The sequence below is a fragment of the Nycticebus coucang genome, chromosome X (assembly GCF_027406575.1).
Source record: "Nycticebus coucang isolate mNycCou1 chromosome X, mNycCou1.pri, whole genome shotgun sequence".
Classification (NCBI taxonomy): domain Eukaryota; kingdom Metazoa; phylum Chordata; class Mammalia; order Primates; family Lorisidae; genus Nycticebus; species Nycticebus coucang.
Window position 1 is genome coordinate 61,639,496 of NC_069804.1, and position 22,807 is coordinate 61,662,302.

The 22,807-nt window shown below is 36.5% G+C and overlaps 1 protein-coding gene across 1 annotated transcript in view; it reads right to left on the reverse strand.

Moving 5' to 3' along the window:
• The window catches only part of WNK3 (WNK lysine deficient protein kinase 3), a 348,186-nt gene that overhangs the window by 42,490 nt on the left and 282,889 nt on the right, over positions 1 to 22,807 (reverse strand). The window contains exons 18-21 of the mRNA XM_053579253.1: positions 21,511 to 21,601; positions 20,857 to 20,987; positions 19,592 to 20,214; positions 16,661 to 16,872 (exon numbers count right to left, since the gene is read on the reverse strand). Of these exons, the coding sequence (XP_053435228.1) occupies positions 16,661 to 16,872; positions 19,592 to 20,214; positions 20,857 to 20,987; positions 21,511 to 21,601 (1,057 nt within the window). The remainder of the gene's footprint in view (positions 1 to 16,660; positions 16,873 to 19,591; positions 20,215 to 20,856; positions 20,988 to 21,510; positions 21,602 to 22,807) is intronic.

The window sequence follows — 22,807 nt, forward strand, 5'->3', positions numbered from 1 at the left end:
CCTAGGCTTGAGTATCATGGCATCCGTCTAGTTCACAGTAACCTAAAACTCCTGGGTTCAAGTGATCCTCCAACCTTAGCCTCCCAAAATGCTAGGATTACAGGCATGAGCCACTATGTTCAGCCCAGAATGGAATCTTTATTATTTTACATTATTTCCTAAAATCCTAGAAAGTCTAAGTCTAAATGGTTTGGGTTTCTTTCACAAAAATAATTTTATCTATGTTTTCAGGTGTTTTACTGCATAAAATGAAACTTTATTACTTGACTTATTAAGCAAAATATTTTTGTTTCTTTCATTTTGTACTTTCATTATTTTTTTCTATCAATTTTTGGCAGAAGTGAAAGCATCTATTTTCTTTGAGAGAAGAGTTTCAAGTAGCTATTTTAGAGTTTCTATTATAATAGGGTTCTACTTGTAAATAATTAAAGGAATTTAGCCTGGACCAGAAGAAGAGGCATTAAGAGTAACAGAAATTTCTGTGGGTTGGAAGTTGTCAGAGTGGTGACACACTTGAACTGAAGTCTCCAAAATTTTTTTCTTATTTCCTAGTCACCAAATAAAACAGAGGCATGCTTTTTCATATCTTACGTTTTTATAAGTTGAATTGTAGTAGGTCCTTTAATAGCCTTTGATTCAACTTAAGCTAGTTGTCTACATCCTTGTTTTTAAAAATGTTTTTCATAGGCCGGGTGTAGTGACTCATGTCTGTAATCCTAGCACTCTGGAAGGTTGAGGCAGGTGGATTGCTTAAGTTCAGAAGTTCAAAACCATCCTGAGCAAGAGCAAGACCCTGTCTCTACTAAAAATAAAAAACTAGCCAGGTATGGAGGCATGTGACTATAGTCCCAGCTACTTGGAAGGCTAAGGCAAGAGAATTGCTCAGGCCGAAGAGGTTGAGGTTGCTGTTAGCTATGATGCCATGGCACTCTACCCAGGGCAACAGAGTAATTTTTTTCTGAAAAAAAAAAAATTCATAAATAGAAATTAAAACTTTTCTAATAAACTAAAACTGAAAATTCATTGCTAGTTGACCTGCTATACAAGAAATACTGAAGGGAGAACTTCAGGATGAAATAAAAGAACACTAAACAGTAACTCAAGTTCATGTGAAGAAAGAAGAAATAAAGTGCACTGTTAAAGAAAACAATATAAGGAAATATAATATCCAGTATAAAGGTACTTTGTGTTTATAACTGTTTCCTTTTCCTATGATTTCAAAGACAACTGCATAAAGCAATAATTATAAAACTGTGGTGATGAATTTATAACATACAAAGATGTAATATGTATAAAAATAATAACACAATGAAGTTTAGAGGGAGTAATACACACATATCTATATTAAAGTTTTATATACTATTGAAATTAAGTTAGCATTAATCTGAACTAGATTGCTTTAAATTAAGAAGTGTAAAAAAAGAAGCTAATTGTAATCCCATGGCTACCATAAAATAATAATTACAATAATAAAAAGGGAATTTATATGTTATACTAGAAAATATCTATTTTACACAAAAGAAGGCAGGAATAAAGGAAGAAAGAAACAAAAACATCATAAGACATAGAAAACAACAAAAAATATACAGGCATAAATCCTACCTTGTCTATAATTACATTAAACAAAATGATAATACTTCAAACAAAAGACAGTGATTAGGCTGGGTGTAGTGGCTCACAGCTATAGTCCTAGCATTTTGGGAGGCCAAGGTGGGAGGACTGATTGAGACCAAGAGTTCAAGACCAGCCTGACCAAGAGCAAGACATCTATCTCTATAAAAAAAAAAATAGAGACATTATCCAGGTGTAGTGGCATGTGCCTGTGGTCTCAGCTATTCAGGAGACTGAGGCAAGAGAATAGCTTGAGTCCAGGAGTTTGAAGTTGCAATGAGTGAGGAATGATGCCACTGTACTCTGCCCGAAGCAACAGATTGAGACCCTATCTGAAAAAAAAAAAAAAAAAAAAAAAAGGCAGAGATTGATAGAATAAATTAAAAAAATGATTTACCAGCACTCCAGGAGACTGAAACAGGAGGATCACTTGAGCTCAGGAGTTTGAGACCACCCTAAGCAAGAGCAAGACCAGTCTCTATTAAAAATAGAAAGATTAGGCAGGCATTATGGTCAGCACCTGTAGTCCTAGCTTCTTGGGAGGCTGAGGCAGGAGGAATGCTTGAGCCTAGGAGTTTGAGTTTGCTGTTACCTAGGCTGATGCCAGGGCACTTGTGTTAATTTTGTGGAAACTGATAAGGTGATCCCAAAATTCATATGAAAATTCAATTTACGTAGAATATCCAAAACAATCTTTTTTTTTTTTGAGACAGAATCTCACTGTCACCCTGTCTAGGTAAAGTGCTGTGGTGTCATATCTCACAACAACCTCAAACTCTTCTGCTCAAGCAATCCTTCTGTCTCAGCCTCTGGAGTAGCTGAGACAACAGTTGCCTGCCTGAGTGCCCAGGTAATTTTTAGTAAAGGAGTCTTGCTCTTGCTCAGGCTGTTCTGGAACTCCTGAGCATAAACAATCTACCTGCCTCAGCCTCCCAGAGTGCTAGGATTACAGACATGAGCCACTGCACCCGGCCAAAACAATCCTGAAAAGGAACAAAGTTAAAGTGCTCACTGTACCATTTCAGAACATACTATAAAGTAAAAGTATAAGTTAATCAAGACAATGTAGATTGGCATGAGGATAGACAGAGAGATCAACTGAATAGAATGAAGAGTTCAGAAATAAATCTATACATCTATTTTCACCTGATTGTTAATAAGGTGACCAAGACCTTTCTCTGGGGTGAAAGAATAGTCTTTTCAACAAATGGTGTTGGAAAAACCAGATATCCATATCCAAAAAACTTAATCTGGATCTCTAACTCGCACTATACACACAAATTAACTCAAAAAATGGGTCAAAGAACTAAATGTAAGATATAAACCTATAAAATTCCTAAAAGAAAATATAGGAACCAATCTTCATGAAGTTAAGTTATAGTATGGAATTTTAGCTATGACACTAAAAGCACAAGTGGCAAAGAAAGAACTAGATTAGATTTCATCACAATTAAAAATGATTGTGGACCCGATGCAGTGGGTCACCTCTGTAATCCTAGTACTCTGGGATGCCAAGGCAGGTGGACTACCTGAGCTCATAAGTGCATCAGCCTGAGTAAGTATGAGACTCCATCTCTAAAAAATAGCCAGGCATTGTGGTCAGCAACTATACTCCCAGGTACTTAGGAGGCTGAGACAAGAGAATGGATTGAGCCCAAGGTTTTGAGGTTGCTGTGAACTATGATGCCATGGCACTCTACCACAGGCAACAATGTGAGACTGTCTCCAAAAAAAAAAGTTTGTACTTCAAAGGATAATGAAAAGATAACTAAAGAATGGGAAAAAATCATTTGTAAAATGATTTCATATTTGTGAAGTATACAAACACAACTAAATAATTTCCTTACATCCTCTCCAACACTTTTTCCTGTCTAACTTTTAAATTCCAGTGATTATAAGTAGGTGGGAAGTTGAATTTCATTGTGCCTTTGATTTACAGCTCCTGAATAATATATGGAAAATCTCTTTACGTGCTTATCAGTTTCATATATCATCTGTGGAAAAATCCCTATTTAAATCATTTGCTCATTTTTAAAATTTTATTTTATTTTTATTATTTTTATTTTATTATTATTTTTAAATTTTATTTCTGAGATAGAGTCTTACTCTGTTGCCCTGGGTAGAATGCCATGGCATCATCATAGCTCACAGCAACGTCAAACTCTTGAGCTCAAGCGATCCTCTTGCTTTAGCCTTCTGAGTAGCTGGGTCTATAGGTGTGTGCCACCTACCTGGGCTAGTTTTTCTTGAACTCCTGAGCTCAAACAATCCAGCTGCCTCAGCCTACCAGAGTTTTAGGATTACAGGTTATGCCTCCCATAGTGTTAGGATTACAGGTGATCCACCATGCCCAGCTCTTGGCCACATTTTAATACTGAATTATTTATCTTCTGTTGTTGAGCCCTCATTGCACAGCTGGTGGGACTGTAAAGTGAACCAGATGCTTTGGAAAAAATCCTGGTAATATCTCAAAAGGTTAAACATAGAGTTACCATTTTATATAGCATGTCCACTCTTATGTATCTACCCAAGTGAAATGAAACATATGTTCGCATAAAAACTTGAACACTGATATTCACAGCAGCAATATTCAGTACAGCAAAAATACAGAAACAATCTAAATGCCAAACTACTGATGAATGAATAAATTGGGGGTCTATTCATATAATGGAATATCATATGACAATGAAAAAGAAATTAAGTACCAATGAACTTAATTGTACTCCAATGTGGTTAAATTTTATAAACACCATGTTAAGCGAATAAAGTCACTCACAATAGACCACATATTATATGATTCCATTTATATGACCTACCTAGAGAAGACAAACCTATAGAGACAGAAAACACATTAGTTACTCATTAGGGATGAGGGAAGTGGGAGTAAATGTGGTTTCCTTGAGGATGATGAAAATGTTCTAATGTATGTATATATATGTGTATGTATATATATATATATACACATTTTAATATTATTCAGCAATAAAAAATAAAGTATTCATACATGTTATAACCTGTTTTACTCTTGAAAACATTGTAAGTGATAGAAGCCAGTCACAAAACCACACAGTATGTGATTTCATTGATATGAAATGCTCAGTGTAGGCAAATCTATAGAAATGAAAAGCAGATCTGTGGTTGCCTGGGGTTTGTGGTTGGGGGTGAGGAGCTACAACGGGTAATGCCAATTTATACATACAAGTTTATTTATAGAGTGTTAAAATCAGATTGTATTATTATACAAATTAAATTTTATGATATATGAAATGTATCTGAATAAATTTGTAATTTTTTAAAAAAGAATTAAAAGAGCAAAAGAAGGAAATATGTTCCAGTTCATTTATGAGGCAGCATTTCCTGATATCAAATAAAAAAAAGATAGTATCAAAAATTTTTAATATTTAAAACAAAAGAATGGAAACTCTAACACTTCTTGAACTTAAACAAATACAGGGCATCTACAAGAATTTACAATTAACATCATACCTTAATATGGTCAAAGACTGAAGGCTTTCCCCTTAAGAATAAGAACAAGGCAAGGATGTCCACTCCTACTACTCCTATTCAATATCATACCCAAAGTTTTAGCTAGCGCAATATGACAAGAAGAAGAAATAAAAGGCATAATGCCTGGGTGCAGTGGCTCATGCCTGTGATCCTAGCACCTTGGGACACCAAGGAGGGAGGATTTCTTGAGGCCAGGAGCTCGAGACCAGGCTGGGAAATACAGCAAAACATCATCTCTACAAAATAAAAAATAAAACAAATTATCTGGACATGGTGGCATGCACTTGTAATCTCAGCTACTCAGGAGGCTGAAGTGGGAGGACTGCTTGAGCCCAAAAGTTCAAGGTTACAGTGAGCTAAGATCAGACCACTGCACTCCAAGCTGGGCAACAGAGTTAAGACTCAGCCTCTAAAACAAACAGAAGAAAAAGATGAAAGAAAAGCATTAAAAGGAAAAAATAAAAATTTTCCTGTTCACTGATGACATGATTGCCCACTCAGAAAATCCCTAGGGATTTTGTATAATCCCTATACAAAAACTCCTAAAATAAGTTAAGTTTAATAAGATCTTAGGGTACAAGGTTGGTATATAAAAATTAATATCTCTCTAGCAATGTATGATTGGAAACTTCCACAAAATATTTCAATAGGTAGAAATATAACAAACCATGTTTAAAAAATATCAAAGACCTTAAAAAATGGAGACACATCTTATATTTGATTGAAAGACTCAACACTAAAAATGTAAATTCTCCCCAAATTGATATGTAGATTTAACACAGTTTCAATCAAAATCACAATAGGTTTTTTTTTAGATCTACTCAAGCTAATTCTAAAACTTACATGAAAAGGAAAGGGAAAGGAAACAGAATACATAAAACAATTATGAAAAAACAAAGTTTCAGGAATCACATTACTTAATTTTAACAATACCAATTTTAAAAACTGCTATAAAGCTACAGTAATTAAGATAGTGTGGTATTGGTAAAAGGACAGACATACAGATTAACTGGAACAGAATAAAGAGTCCAGAAATAGACTCACACATATTTAGATGATTGATTTTAGACAAAGATACAAAAGCTACTTGATAAAGAAAAGATGGTCTTTTCAACAAGTTGTCATGTAATAAATGAATATCCATATGCAAAAAAAAGAACCTTACCCAAAACCTCATACCTTATATAAAAAGTAGTTGACAGATCCTACAGTGAGTCTGGGGAGATAAGACTCCACGCATCTCTGGCTGGTAGGATCTGCCTATAATCATCCCTTTGAGGATACAGGGAGTCAGCAAGGGACTTCTGGACCCCAAGAGGAGGACAAAAACAGCGGAAAACTGGCAAGTGGTTGCATGTGTTCGATCAACCTAATCCCGTCGGCAGCCGTAAGTACAAGTAGCAGTGAGACTGCAAACCGAAAAGGTCTTACCTGTGAACTGTTTCAGTGTTTTTGGACTTGAAACTCAGTTGAACTGCCTTGGAGAAAGCTTGAGCAAGAGTGCGGAGAAGTTTGGGCATTGTCTAGGGCCCCAGAGCCAGACGGAGCTACTAGTGTTCGTCTGTGGGCCGCACGGAGCCATTGTGAGAGAATTGCCCAGGCAAGTTCCGACCTCAGGGTCACAGAGCAAGTGTCCAGCAGGAGCTAGTAACCTAGAGACTGAGCTGCCTTTCAGACTTAACCCTAAGTGGCAGAGTGAGACCGGTTTTGGCACACTGGAGCCTCGGGCTGTTGCCCTGGGTAGAGTGCCGCAGCGTCACAGCCCATAGCAACCTCAACCTCCTGAGCTTGCCGCCGCCCTGACCTCCATAAGAGCTGTGCCATGACCCCCAACACGCGACCCACGCCCACCAGGCCTCGGCATGCCCTGACCAGGAATTGCGGGAGCCACACAACCCTGCGTCCTCCCTTCTGTACCCTCCCTGCCTCCACACCAGCCAGTTAGTCTGGCCAGGGACCCTGGTAGCCAAGTGCCCTCCGAACCCCTCCCTGCATCTGCACAGAGCCCTTCTCCTGCCCAGAGACTGCTGGAGCCTTGGGATCTCTGTGCCAAAGTCAATGGGCGTCAGGCACTACCAGAACAGTGCACACCACCTCCTGCTCTGTTGCTGGATATAGGATTATCAAACTCAGGAGCTACTTCCAAAACCAGAACTCTCTGGCTGGGGCAGCCCCAGAGGAACTACACAGGGTCATCCCCTACAAACATCCAGCAACAATAGAGTTATCCCCCTGGGGTCTAATATTGGAGAGACACCTCCCCAACTCTGAAGAATGCCAGAGGCAACAGTGAAAAACAATCATGAGGTGAAATCAACAGAAAAACTCTGGCAATATGAATAATCAGAGTAGATCAACTCCCCCAAGGATCAATGGGGCAGACACAGCACAAGATCCCATGCACAAACAAATAGCTGAGATGTCAGAAATTGAATTCAGAATCTGGATAGCAAATACGATCGAATTAGAATTCCAAGCAGTAACTCAAAAGATATTTCAAGAATTCAACGAATTCTAAGACAAAATGACCAAAGATATTGACACATTGAGACAAGAAGTTGCAGCCCTCAAAGATCTGACAAACACAGCAGAATCCCTCAGCAACAGAATGGAACAAGCAGAAGAAAGGATTTCTGACATTGAAGACAAAGCTTTTGAATGCTCCCAAACTCTCAAAGAGGAAGAGAAATGGAGGATAAAAACAGATCATTCTCTCAGAGAGCTCTGGGATAATTTGAAGAAAACTAATATTCGTCCTACAGAGATCCCAGAAAGTGACGAAATGGATTCACAAGGCACAGAGTCTCTTCTCCATGAGATTATGAAGGAAAACTTTCCAGACATGCTAAGAGATTCTGAAACTCAGACAGCAGACAGTTTCAGAACTCCAGCATGACACAACCCAAATGAGACATCCCCCAGACACATCATAATCAACTACACTAAAGTTGAAATGAAGGAGAAATTTCTAAAAGCAGCCAGACGAAAGAAAAGCATCACCTACAAGGGGAAGAATATTAGAATAACTGCAGATCTCTCTGCTGAAACCTTTCAAGATAGAAGAGGATGGTCATCGACTTTTAATCTCCTAAAACAAAATAACTTTCAACCCAGGATCCTGTACCCAGCTAAAGTGAGTTTCATTTACAACGGAGAAATTAAATACTTCAGTGACATTCACATGTTGAAGAAATTTGCCATACCTAACCAGCTCTCCAGGATATTCTCAGACCTATCCTCCATAAAGACCAGCATAATCCTCCACCACAAAAGTAAACCAACCCAGAAAATGTTGATCAAATTCCAACTTCCACAGTTGCAAAAGGATTAAAAATGTCCACCGGACTCAGGAAAGGCTTATCAATATTCTCAATTAATGTAAATGGTTTAAATTGTTCTCCAAAGACGCACAGGTTGGCTGACTAGATACAAAAACTCAAGCCAGATATTTGCTGCATACAAGAATTGCATCTTATATTAAAAGAGAAATATAGGGCGGCGCCTGTGGCTCAGTCGGTGGGGTGCCGGCCCCATATACTGAGGGTGGCGTGTTCCAACCCGGCCCCGGCTGAACTGCAACCAAAAAATAGCTGGGCATTGTGGCGGGCGCCTGTAGTCCCAGCTATTCGGGAGGCTGAGGAAAGAGAATCGCTTAAGCCCAAGAGTTGGAGGTTACTGTGAGCTGTGTGATGCCACGGCACTCTACCGAGGGCCATAAAGTGAGACTCTGTCTCTACAAAAAAAAAAAAAAAAAAAAAAAAAAAAAGGAGAAATATAGACTCAAGGTGCAGGGATGGTCATCTATACTCCAGGCAAATGGAAAGCAGAAAAAAGCAGGCATTGCGATCCTTTTCACAGATGCAATAGGCTTTAAACCAACCAAAATAAGAAAGGATAAGGATGGACACTTCATATTTGTTAAAGGTAATACTCAATATGACGAGATTTCAATTATTAACATTTATGCACCGAATCAGAACACACCTCAATTTATAAGAGAAACTCTTAACATACATGAGCAACTTGATTTCCTCCAGTTCCATAGTAGTTGGAGATATTAACACCCCTTAGCAGTGCTGGATAGATCCTCCAAAAAGAAGCTAAGCAAAGAAATTTTAGATTTAAACTTAACCATTCAACATCAGGACCTAACAGACATCTAGAGAACATTTCATCCCAACAAAACTGAATACACATTCTTCTCATCAGCCCACGGAACATACTCCAAAATCGACCACATCCTGGGCCACAATTCTAACCTCAGCAAATTAAAAAAAATAGAAATTATTCCTTGCATCTTCTCAGACCATCATGGAATAAATGTTGTTCTCAATAACAACAGGAACCTGCATACCAATACAAAAACATGGAAGCTAAACAACCTTATGCTGAAGGATAGATGGGTTACAGACGAGATTATGAAGGAAATAACCAAATTTTTGGAACAAAACAACAATCAAAATACGAATTACCAGAACCTCTGGGATACTGCAAAGGCAGTCCTAAGAGGGAAATTTATAGCACTGCAAGACTTCCTCATGAAAATGGAAAAAGAGGAAGTTAATGACTTAATGGGATATCTCAAGCAACTGAAGAAGGAAGAACACTCCAACCCCAAACCCAGCAGAAGAAAAGAAATAACCAAAATCAGAGCAGAATTAAATGAAATTAAAAACGAAAGAATTATACAACAGATCAATAAACCCAAAAGTTGTTCTTTTGAAAAGATCAGTAAAATAGATAAACCTTTGGCCAACCTAACCAGGAAAAAAAGAGTAAAACCTCTAATTTCTTTTTTGTTTTTTGTTTTTTTTTTTGTTTTTATTTTATTTTATTATTTTTTTTATTAAATTATAACTGTATACATTGATATGATCATGGGGCATCATACACTCGCTTCATAGACCATTTGACACATTTTTATCACAATGGTTAACATAGCCTTTCCGGCGTTCTCAGTTACTGTGCCAAAACATTTACGTTCTACATTTACCAAGTTTCGCAAATACCCCTGTAAGATGCACCACAGGTGTGATCCCACCGATCCCCCTCCCTCTACCCACCCTCCCACCTTTCCCACTTCCCCCTATTGTTAGGTTGTAACTGGGTTATAGCTTTCATGTGAGATCCCCAAACCTCTAATTTCATCAATCCGAAATGGTAACGATGAAATAACAACAGACCCCTCAGAAATTCAAAAAATCCTTAACGAATACTACAAGAAACTCTACTCTCAGAAATATGAAAATCTGAAAGAAATCGACCAATACCTGGATGTACGCCACCTACCAAGACTTAGCCAGAATTAATTGGAAATGTTGAACAGGCCTATATCAAGTTCTGAAATAGCATCAACTATACAAAATAACCCTAAAAATAAAAGCCCAGGACCAGATGGCTTTACATCAGAATTCTACCAAACCTTTAAAGAAGAACTGGTACCTATATTATTAAACCTCTTCCAAAATACAGAAAAAGAAGGAATATTACCCAACACATTCTACGAAGCAAACATCACCTTGATCCCCAAACCAGGGAAAGACCCAACAAGAAAAGAAAATTATAGACCAATAATGAATACTGATGCTAAAATACTCAATAAGATCGTAACAAACAGAATCCAACAATACATAAAAAAAAAAATCATAATAAAAAAAATCAAAAAATCAAAAAAAAAAAACCATGAACAAATGGGATTTATCTCAGGGTCTCCAGGTTGGTTCAATAAACGTAAATCTATAAATGTTATTCAGCACATAAATAAACTAAAAATTAATGAGCATGTGAGTCTTTCAATTGATGCATAAAAAGCTTTTGATAATATCCAGCATCCCTTCATGATCAGAACACTTAAGAAAATTGGTATAGAAAGGACATTTCTTAAACTAATAGAGGCCAACTACAGCAAACCCACAGCCAATACTGTATTGAATGGAGTTAAATTGAAATCATTTCCACTTAGATCAGGAACCAGGCAAGGTTGCCCATTGTCTCCATTGCTCTTTAACATTGTAATGGAAGTTTTAGCCATCGCAATTAGGGAAGAAAAGGCGATCAAGGGTATCCATATAGTGTCAGAAGGGATCAAACTTTCACTCTTCGCAGATGATATGACCGTATATCTGGAAAACACTAGGGATTCTACTACAAAACTTTTAGAAATGATCAAGGAATACAGCAATGTCTCAGGCTACAAAATCAACATCCATAAATCTGTAGCCTTTAAATACACCAACAATAACCAAGCTGAAAAAACAGTCAAGGACTCTATTCCTTTCACAGTAGTGCCAAAGAAGATGAAATATTTGGGAGTATACCTAACAAAGGACGTTAAAGATCTCTACAAAGAGAACTATGAAACTTCGAGAAAACTAATAGCTGAAGATGTTAACAAATGGAAAAACATACCATGCTCATGGCTAGGAAGAATCAACATTGTTAAAATGTCTATACTACCCAAAGCAATGTATAATTTTAATGCAATTCCTATTAAAGCTCCATTGTCATATTTTAAAGATCTTGAGAAAATAATACTTCGTTTTATATGGAATCAGAAAAAACCTCAAATTGCGAATACATTACTCAGCAATAAAAACACAGCAGGAGGAATCAGGCTACCAGAACTTAGACTGTACTATAAATCGATAGTGATGAAAACAGCATGGTATTGGCACAAAAACAGAGAAGTAGATGTCTGAAACAGAATAGAGAACCAAGAGATGAACACAGCTACTTACCATTATTGGATCTTTGACAAGCCAATTAAAAACATTCAGTGGGGAAAAGATTCCCTATTTAACAAATGGTGCTGGGTGAACTGGCTGGCCAACTGTAGAAGATTGAAACTGGACCCACACCTTTCACCATTAACTAAGATAGACTCTCACTGGATTAAAGATTTAAACTTAATACATAAAACTATAAAAATACTTGAAGAAAGTGTGGAAAGTGGGAAAACTCTTGAAGTAATCAGCCTGGGTGAATATTTTATGAGGAGGACCTCCCAGGCAGTTGAAGCAGTATCAAAAATACACTACTGGGACCTGATCAAACTAAAAAGCTTCTGCACAGCCAAGAACATAGTAAGTAAAGCAAGCAGACAGCCCTTAGAATGGGAGAAAATATTTTCAGGTTATACCTCTGATAAAGGTCTAATAACCAGAATCCACAGAGAACTCAAACATATTAGCAAGAAAAGAACATGTGACCCCATCTCAGGGTGGGCAAGGGACTTGAACAGAAACTTCTCTAGGAAGACACATGATCTATAAACACATGAAAGAAAGTTCATCATCCTTAATCATCAGAGAAATGCAAATCAAAACTACTTTGAGATATCACCTAACCCCAGTAAGAGTAGCCCACATAACAAAATCCCAAAACCAGAGATGTTGGCGTGGATGTGGAGAAAAGGGCACACTTCTACACTGCTAATACATTCCTTCTGGAAGGATGTTTGGAGAATACTTAGAGACCTAAAAATAGACCTGCCATTCGATCCTATAATTCCTTTACTAGGTTTATATCCAGAAAAGCAAAAATCACAATGTAACAAAGACATCTGTACCAGAATGTTTATTGCGGCCCAAGTCATAATTGCTAAGTCATGGAAGAAGCCCAAGTGCCCATCGACCCACGAATGGACTAGCAAATTGTGGTACATGTATACCATGGAATATTATGTAGCCTTAAAGAAAGATGGAGACTTTACCTCTTTCATGTTTACATGGATGGAGCTGGAACATATTTTTCTTAAGAAAGTATCTCAGGAATGGAATGGAAGAAAAATTATTCAATGTTCTCAGCCTTACTATGAAGCTAAATTATAGCTTTCACATGAAGACTATAACCCAACTATAGCAAAAGACTATGAGAAAAGGGCCAAGGAAGGGGAAGGGATGGGGGAGGTTAAGATGGGGGGAGGGTAATGGGTGGGGCCACACCTACGGTGCATCTTAGAATGGGTACAGGTGAAACTTACTAAAGGCAGAATACAAATGTCTACATACAATAACTAAGAAAATGCCATGAAGGCTACGTTTTACAGTTTGATGAGAATATTTCAGATTGTATATGAAACCAGCACATTGTACCCCTTGATTGCACTAATGTACAAAGCTATGATTTAACAATAAAAAATAATTAAATAAATAAAAGTGTACAAAAAAATAAAAAGTAGTTGACAGATACAAATGTAAAATGTAAAACCATAAAACTTTTAGAAGAAAACATAGAAGAAAATCTTTGTGGCTTACGTTTAGTCAGAGTTGTAAGATATCACACCAAAAATCACAATATAGTAAAACAGATTTGAAAAAAAAACACATTGGATAAAGTGTATTTTATTAAGATCATGAACTTTGGCTCTTCCAATTATACTGTTAAGAGAATGAAAAGACAAGCTACATACTGGAAGAATATATGTGTATTTGCAAATCACATGTCCTAATGGGGTTTTTATCCAAAATATATGGAGAAAAACCCAACCATACGAAAACCAACAATCAATAAAAATTGTTATCTTTGAGGTAAACTGGGTGAAGGGTACACAGGGTTTCTCTGTATTATTTCTTCAACTACATGTGAATCCACAATCATCTCACTAAAATTTTCAATTAAAAATAAAGTATGGAAAAAATAAAAAATAAAACAGGATAAAAAATGGCAAAATACTTTATTACTGAGGATACGTGGATCACAACGAAGCACAAGAAAAAAACATCACTAACCATAAGGGAATGAAAGTTAAAACCATCATTTATACTACTAACAGCTATTAGATAGATTAAAATAAAGAACATGGATAATACTGAGGAGCATTAAAAGAAACTAGAAGTCTCATACATGGTGAATGAGAATATGAAACCATACGGTTGATTGCTAAAATAGTTTGGCAATATCTCAATAAATTTAAATACAAATATCATATGACTCAGTAATCTCATTTCAAGGTATTTTATCCAAGTTAACTGTAAATTTATGTTCATCCAAAACGCTGTTTGTGAATATTTACAGCAGCTTTATAGGCCAAAAAAAAAGAAAAACCCAAACTGGAAACATCTCATATGTCTATCAACAGATGACTCGATTTAAAAAAAAAAGAAAATCCACACTATGGAATATTACTCAGCAATTAAAAGCAATAAACTATTATAATACAAAATAACTTGAGGGATCCCAAAGATGTTCTGAATCAAAGAAATCAATCTCAAAAGGCATGTTTTTTACCATGTTATCTCACTCCTTTGATCGTGGTTCCTTCAAAATAGGTGGACATATGACAGTAAAATAGTTCAATTACAGGCCAGGCAATGAAATTCAACCTTTTCCCTTGGCATGAAAAAGATGAGCAAGGGCAGTCAAATTTTCTACCTCTGGAATCTGACAAGTCAGGTAAGCAGGGATCTGAAAGAATGCTCTGGGATCACAATAAGCCAAAGTTATCTGAAAGCTGAAGATTGGGGGAAGCAAAAACTATGCATAAAAATATTTCATGTGAGAAAAAACAGAATAAAGTATAGCTATTAATGGTACAGCATCAGATTAAAGGTCCATGTGCTTCTGCTATTAAGTCCTCAAAGCTGCCTTCAATTCAAGTTTATCCTTTAGTTCTCACTTTATAAAGATTATCCAAAGTATACTTCCTGTTCTTGAGATCTATATTAGTTGTGTAACTGTCATAACTAATTATCATAAAGATAGTCATTTCAAACAATAGAAATTTATTATCTTAGTGTTCTATGGCTAGAAGTCCACCATGGATCGTATAGGCCTAAACACAGAGGGGCTGTGTTCCTTCTGGAGGATATAAGAGAGATCTATTCCCTGTTCTGTGCAGGTTCTGGAAACTGCATTCTTGGTTTGTGGCCCTATTCCTCTGTCTTCAAAGCGAACAGTGTTGCACCTCTCTGACACTATTTCCCTTGTCATATCTATTCTCTGATTCTCTCTTTTGTCTTCCACTTTTAAGAACGCTCATGATTATATTGGATATACCTAGATAATCCAGGGTAATCTCCCTATTTTAAAGTCAGTAGATTAGTAATTTTAGTTCTTTCTGCAAGCTTAATTTTCCTTTGCAGTATATCCTAATATAGTCATAAGTTCCTTAGATTTACACAAGGACATCTTTGAGGAGCCATTATTCTGCCTACCACAAGTTCTGTTAACATTTCACATATGTCCTTAGAATGCACCCTCAATCTTCACCTTCACTATGTACATACAACCAAAGAAGCCTGATCTAACAATTTCTTTATTAGTTAAGTGGAGAATCACTCTCATTTTCAAAGTCAAGAAGTGCATTTTAATAATACTCTTATAAGTAAATAATTTTCAAATAAAGCATGAGTAGTATATTTCTAAGATTATCTGTGTTTCCAACAAACTTCTCAACAAACTCTCAATGTCAGACCAGTGGCTCCCACCGACTGATAACATTACAAAAACTATTCTGGAGATTATTTTTGGAGACAGAGTCTTGCTCTGCTGCATTGGTTAGAGTGCAATGGCATCATCATAGCTTACCCACAATCTCAAACTCCTGGGCTCAAGTAATTCTCCTGTTTGAGCCCTCCAAGTAGCTGGGACTACAGGTGCACACCAACACACTTGAATAATTTTTCTATTTTTTGTACAGAAATAGCCTCACTCTTGGTCAGGCTGGCTTGCACTCCTGGTCTTAAGCAATCCTCCCGCCTTGGCCTCCCAAAGTGCTACATAAGTTTTGAGATACACAAAAATCAAGAAATGTCAAAATCCATGTGGACAGAAACAAATGAAGCCCAGCAACACCAATAAACCAAGTAAGTTGAAACTTGTATAGGTGAACCAGAAAGGACACTGTTAAATGTGCTTCTTGGAGTGAAATACTGGACCATTAATATAGTCTGTCACAAAACTTTCGTAGTGGTCCACATAGGATTACAGGCATGAGCCACTGTGCCTGGCTTATTTTGGGTATTCACAGTGGGCTTTCAAATGTTTGTTTTCCAAGTGAAAACACAAAACACACACACTGTTCTCCAAAATCTATCAGTTGGCCTCAGTATTACTTCATAAAAGAACATTTAACACCAAAAGGTAGAAAAAAAATCTCAGAATAATGTACACTTCTTTAAATTATTTTAGCCTTATAAAAAACAAATTATGGCTGGGCATGGTGGCTCATGCCTATAATCCTAGCACTTTGGGAGGCTGAGGCAGACAGGCAGGGGGGATTGCTCAAGCACAGGAATTTAAGACCAGCCTGAACAACAACGAGACCCCTTCTCTATTAAAAATAGAAAAAAATTAGCTAGGTATTGTGGTGGGTGCCTGTTGTCCCAGCTAATGAGGAGCTTGAGGCAAGAAGACCGCTTGAACCCAGAAGTTTGAGATTGCTGTAAACTATGATGATGCCAAGGCACTCTAGCCTAGGCAACAGAATGAGACTCTGTCTCAAAAAAAAAAAAAAAGGAATGACAAATTATATTATTGTCATTTTTCTAATTTTGTTTATCTTTGACCAGGTTTAAAAAAACTACTTTTATGATTGATTTACCTGTAGCAACTATGTCATTGTCCACATGTGTCAAAGACTGGGGGCGGCTGCGAAGTTTACTTTTGAAAGATCTTGGTCGACGTGGTGATGCAGGTGGCAAAGGAATCTCCGAAGACTGGATTTTGCTATCTTTAATTGACCGAAGACGTTCATAGAGCTCCCGAAGCTCCTTATTCTGCTGAGATTGAAGATTTACCACCTCCTGAATATGCCTGAATGAAAATCATGCAGAAAGCATTTTAATGGCACTGGCTCCATAGAGATGCTCTCAGAAACTCTACACAAGTGCAAGCTTAACAAGAAATTTAGATTAAGAATGAGGAAATACAGAGTATTTTCACAATACTTGCATGGGAAATGCCTAAGCATAATGTTAAACTAATAACTCATAAAGAAAAAGACGAACAAATTGACAAGAACAAATTTCTGAAAATCCAATATAGTGAAAGATGTTGAAATTATAAATAGGAAAAAAATATGTTTAACATATAATAAAGGGATAATATTCAGAATACATAAATAGTTCCTAAACATCAACAAGGAAAAAACAACCTTATCTTAGAAAAAAAGTGCAAAGAATAAGAAAAGGCAATTCCAAAGAAGAGAAAATACAAATAGCCATTGAATATGAGATAATATATAAACTCACTATCAGAACTAGAGTTTTTACAAAATATTTTTAAATTAATCCAATTAGAATAAAATTAAAAGACTAATACTATCCAGTCTAGTGTTGTTAAGATATGGAGAAACAGCACTTCCATATATTTTTGTTTTGAGTGTAAAATGGCATATCTACATTGGAAGACAACTTTAGCAGTCATACTTTAAAACAGTCATACCTTTTACTCAGCAATATCACTTTTAGGTATCTATCCTATAAAAAATATATAAGTTCATAAAAATGTAAGGATGTTTACTTCAGCATTGTTTACATAAGCAAAAAATACAGGAAAACTAAAATTTCCATTGTGAAGTGATTAAATAAATTTGGGTATTTTTTAAATTGCATACATTTTTTTTTTTTTTGTAGAGACAGAGTCTCACTTTATGGCCCTGGGTAGAGTGACGTGGCCTCACACAGCTCACAGCAACCTCCAACTCCTGGGCTTAAGCGATTCTCTTGTCTCAGCCTCCCGAGTAGCTGGGACTACAGGCGCCCGCCACAACGCCCGGCTATTTTTTGGTTGCAGTTTGGCCGGGGCTGGGTTTGAACTGGCCACCCTCAGTATATGGGGCCGGCGCCTTACTGACTGAGCCATAGGTGCTTCCCTAAATTGCATATTTTTAAATAGCATTCAACCATTTAAAAAAAAAGGTAGATTTATTTATGTAGCTATGTATGTATGTTGCAATGTTACATCAAAAAGTTGCAGAATAACATGCATATTATGATCCCACTTTTGTAAAAAGCAAAAATAATGTATTTGTAAATGAATAGAAAAAGGACCAGGAGGATACGTCAAATGGTTCACAATGGTTATCTCCAAGGGAGACTGAGACATGAGAAATGGGAGATTGTTTACTTTTTACTGTGTTATTTGAATCTTTTCTCAAATATCATTTTTAATGCAAGAAATAGACTAAAGTTAATTTAAAAGAATTAAGGTCTAACAACTCAGCTCACCTCAGTGGTCCTATAGGACTTTAGGCCTAAAAAAACGTTATTCCAGAGTTTTAAAATTTTGGAAAGAAACCTTAATGCCAAAAAAAATTACAAACAGAATAGAATAAATTATCTTTTAAGATCCTTTTCAGGTTTTGGGTTCTATGAGGTTATGACAATCAATGTCTCACATTGAAAATAAAGTACATACTCATAACCATTACAGCCAGCCACAAAAGCCACCAGTCTTTTTGGAAACAGAACCTTCCATGCCCAATCCACAAGCTTCATTTTCTTCTCAGAAGTTACAGGTACCCACCACAATGCCTAGCAGATTTACAAGTTTTTCAAAACCCCTAACAGGGTAGAAATTCTCTAAAGCAGCAGTTCTCAACCACACCCACAGGAACTGTATTAAAGGGTTGAAGCATTAGGAAAGTTGAGAACCAATGCTCTAAAGCATAAGATGCATTCAAATATGGCTAGAGTTGGTTTCCACTTTTCAAAGTATGACACAGAGTCATCCACAGGAGGTTAGTAATTAACTTATGAGTATGTGCATATAAGGAAATACTATGCAACTTAATAAAAAGAATGATGCACCTATAGAGCCATGATATTGTGAAATGGCGAAAAAAGCAAGATATAAGAATAGTCTATAGTACAAATTATAACTGGCTATATAAGAAACAGGTAATATTTGTTGGGTAGCTCAGGCACAGTGCTAGGAAACTCTACTGGTTATCCTTATATACTCACTGAATTTTGAATAATGTGAATAAAATTAAAAAGAATTTAACAATTTAATACTAACTTCTTTTTTAAAATGGCCAAGTTTATAAAACTAAATATAAAACAGAATTCTATATGATAAAATATATTACCACAATATCCCTAGTGAAGGTTGATAACCTCAGTTACCAAATAGCAAACTTGATCTTGGAAGTATCTTACCTTTTCCTAAAGAAGATGAACCACTATCTCTGACTATATAAATTAGCTATTTACTTATCAAATGTGAAATTATATAATAACTGTAAAATCTAAAACCAAAAGTCCTAAAGGATAAGTATTGAAAAGGTCAGCACAAAAAATAATTAAATCATATTGGTAAATAAATATAATTAGTCTTCAGAGTATGAAAATGTTTTACATATAAGGAATTTAACATTCTTAAATGTCCAGCATTAGCATTCTTTGTGGTTTTTAATAATGAAATGTTTTAAGCATTAAAATGTCACCAATTCTAAATTAGCTCTCAATCAAATACTAAGTTGTATAAAACCCAGGGCAACCAGATTTGTGACAGAACGGAGAGTCCTTACTTTTCTCGTAATCGATGAAGTTCCATCTTCAAGTCCTCATCCTCTATTTCTGACTCATCATCACTGCTTATTGGGGAAGATGGTGAATAGAAGACTGAACTCTGTGTTTGAGCATAGGCTTGTTCTTCATGGAGTGGTAAGCACTGATCACTTTCTGGACCAGTCTTTGCCACTGAATTTCCACTGCCAGCAAGTCTGGTTGAAAATTCACCGTCAGAGCTAGGCTGTTTCCCAGTACTTAGTATGTCTCTCTCTTTAAGCAACAGTTTGGATCCAGACTGCATGCCACTTTCTGTGGCTGAAGTTTCTTCCAATTCCTTTTCTGGGATCATTGAAGATACATCAGTCTCACAAGCTGTGCTGAAAGATAAGAAGTTGTCACCTTGTTTGGGCATTCCTTTATCTTCGTTAAAGTTTTCACGAAGAGCTTGTAACTTCTGAGAAGAAAATGAAGCTTGTGGATTGTGCCTGGCAGGTTCCGTTTCTACCAATTGAGATTTTGCTGTGTCACTAAAGGCTAGAGCTTCTTCACTAGAATGGTTTGCTGTTTCATTGAACACTGGTATGTGTTCAATTCCAAAAGATGTCACTTTCACTGACTGCTGCAGTGGAACTGTAATCACCTGAGATATAAAAAGGTAAAAGTGTCTGGCACAGCATAGATAAGTGGATGGTCTGCTGTGATGTACATGTATTAATACCCAAACTTGAGAATTCCATCTATACTCCCCATATTCAGTCTTTCAATTGGGGTCCCTTGGTAAAGACAGTTGGTTTCATATTATTCAAATAAAATTCCATAATTGGATTTGCCAAGATTCTAAAGGGCATGAAATTAAATTTAAAAAAAGATGACCCAACCACCTGCCAAAAAATTGGTAACCCATTTCTGTGCTCTTTTCCAGCTACTAAAATCTCCATTTCTTTAATTGTTTTTTTGAAAGTGTGAAACAAAGTTTACTGAGGAAGCAAAAGATAGGTTTATAGAGCAAGAGAAAGATACAGGGTTACAGAAAAAGATATGTTCACCATGGACAGTGAACAGGCCCCCTTTGTGGAAATGAAGGAAAAGGCCTAAAATCTCCATTTCTTTAGATTCATCTTTACTGATGCCTACAAAAGATGAAGTGATACTTGCAAGATGAATAATTAAAATATGATAATAATCTACATTTAAAGTAAATATCATCTACAGATCAACATCTTCAATGGCTGTTACCTTTTATAATGCCCTTGTAGATAAGGATTCAACTACAGACACAAACCTGGAACCGACCCCGCTGAAATGATCCAGTCATCGTTTTATATCTACTCAAAACCCTAGTATCAGCTGTGGACTCCTGTGTCAGAGGAATGGGATCAGGAACAATCGCAGATCTTATATCTTCTGCTTCCACTGCAATTTTGCCAAATTGTAAGTAGAAAAGACAATTATTTGTTAAGAGTAAATTTGTTTATAGTTCCCAAATTGAAGAAAAGTAGAAAAAGTTTAATTCCTGCATGATTAAAAGGTGTTAACGTAATAAGCAACATCATATATGTCCCTAACTCTGTATCAGACATTGTGAGATTTATCCCAAGACTTAGTATCTATATGAGATGAAAAACTAGAAAACCAACTTAGCCACAAAAGGAAAAATAAAATGGGAATGACATTAATGGGACATGTCTGTCACAAACATGGGCTAAATGGAAAAAGTGGCAAGATTTGTACATGAACAACAACAACATTAAAAATGATGTTACCTAGTCTATGTCCCTGACTGTAAGCACACTACCTTGACGGACTTTTGCTCTCTTGAAAAAGCTGGTTGACTGCCGTAGCCTGTATGCCCAGCTTTTTAATTTGCGAGTCCAGGATTTCTTGCTAATAGGATTTCTGAGACTAGGACAAGTAAAGCTTAGGCCAAAATATCCACCTCCTGTCTGCAGATGAATGGCTCCACCAGTTGACACAGCAGCAGGATAGGCCTCTGGATCCCCTGGAAGTGAAACATCTGAGGACATCTCCTAATGGAGACAAAAAATGAGAAAAAGTGGTAATAATTTAGGTTAAGTTGACATTTTTAATATCATTGGAGTTTGTGTGGATTACTCTTTAATTAAAAATAGGATATTAATATGTAATTACATTAATAATACCATATCAGACTGAATCTAAAGTAGTCAATTTATAGAAATTAAGCTTTTCCCTTTTCTTTAAAAATATGTTTAGGCCAGGCATGGTGAATCATACTTGTAATCCTAGCACTCTCAGAAGAAAACAAGGAAGGATTGCTTGAGGCCAGGAGTTTGAGACCAGCCTGAGTAAGACTGAGACCATGTCTTCACATAAAATAGAAATAGAAAACTTAGCCAGGCATGGTGGCATGTGCTACTATTTAGTCCCAGCTACTTGGAAAGCTGACACAGGAGAATCATTTGAGCCTACGATTTGAGGTTGCAGTGAGGTATGATGATGCCACTACACTCTAGCCTGGATGACAGAGCAAAATGGTATCTCAAAATTATATATATGTTATTTTGACTTCAGATAAATAAAAGAGCAGATTAATTTTCTAGCCCAGAACATTTTTCATCATTATATAAACTTTAAAAACCAAAAATCAAGGGTAGGCACAGTGGGTCACACTTGTAATCCTAGAGCATTGGGAGGCTGAGGCAGGAGGATCACTTGAGGCCAGGAGTTTGAGATCAGCCTAGGCAAGATAGAAACAGGAAGGGAAGGAGGGAGGGAGAGAGGGAAGAAGAGAAGGAGGGAGGGAGGAAGGAAATTAGATAGCCATGGTGATATGTTCCTGTAGTCCTAGCTACTTAGGCAGGTTAGGCAGGATGACTGCCTGAGCCCAGGAGTTCAAGGCTACAATAAGCTATGATCACATTGCTGCACTCTAGCATGAGCAAAAAAGGAATAACCCCATCTGAAAAATGAAATGAAACAAAAGCCAAAAAAATCAACCAAAAATCAAAATAGAAATTATTTCTTCATATGTATCAATTTACTACAAAGGTTACTAAAGCCTCATGCTATTAAAATGAAAATTTTCATTTCTACTCCTACTATTTTAGAGTTAAAGATGCTTGACATACTGTATATAACACAGAAGAAGAAGCTATCTAGGCACTTGGATTTATAGATAAATATTAGCAAATCAAGTTTCTTACTTTATGTAAGCACACAGAAATTTACAAAGTACTATGTAGGCAAACATGAAT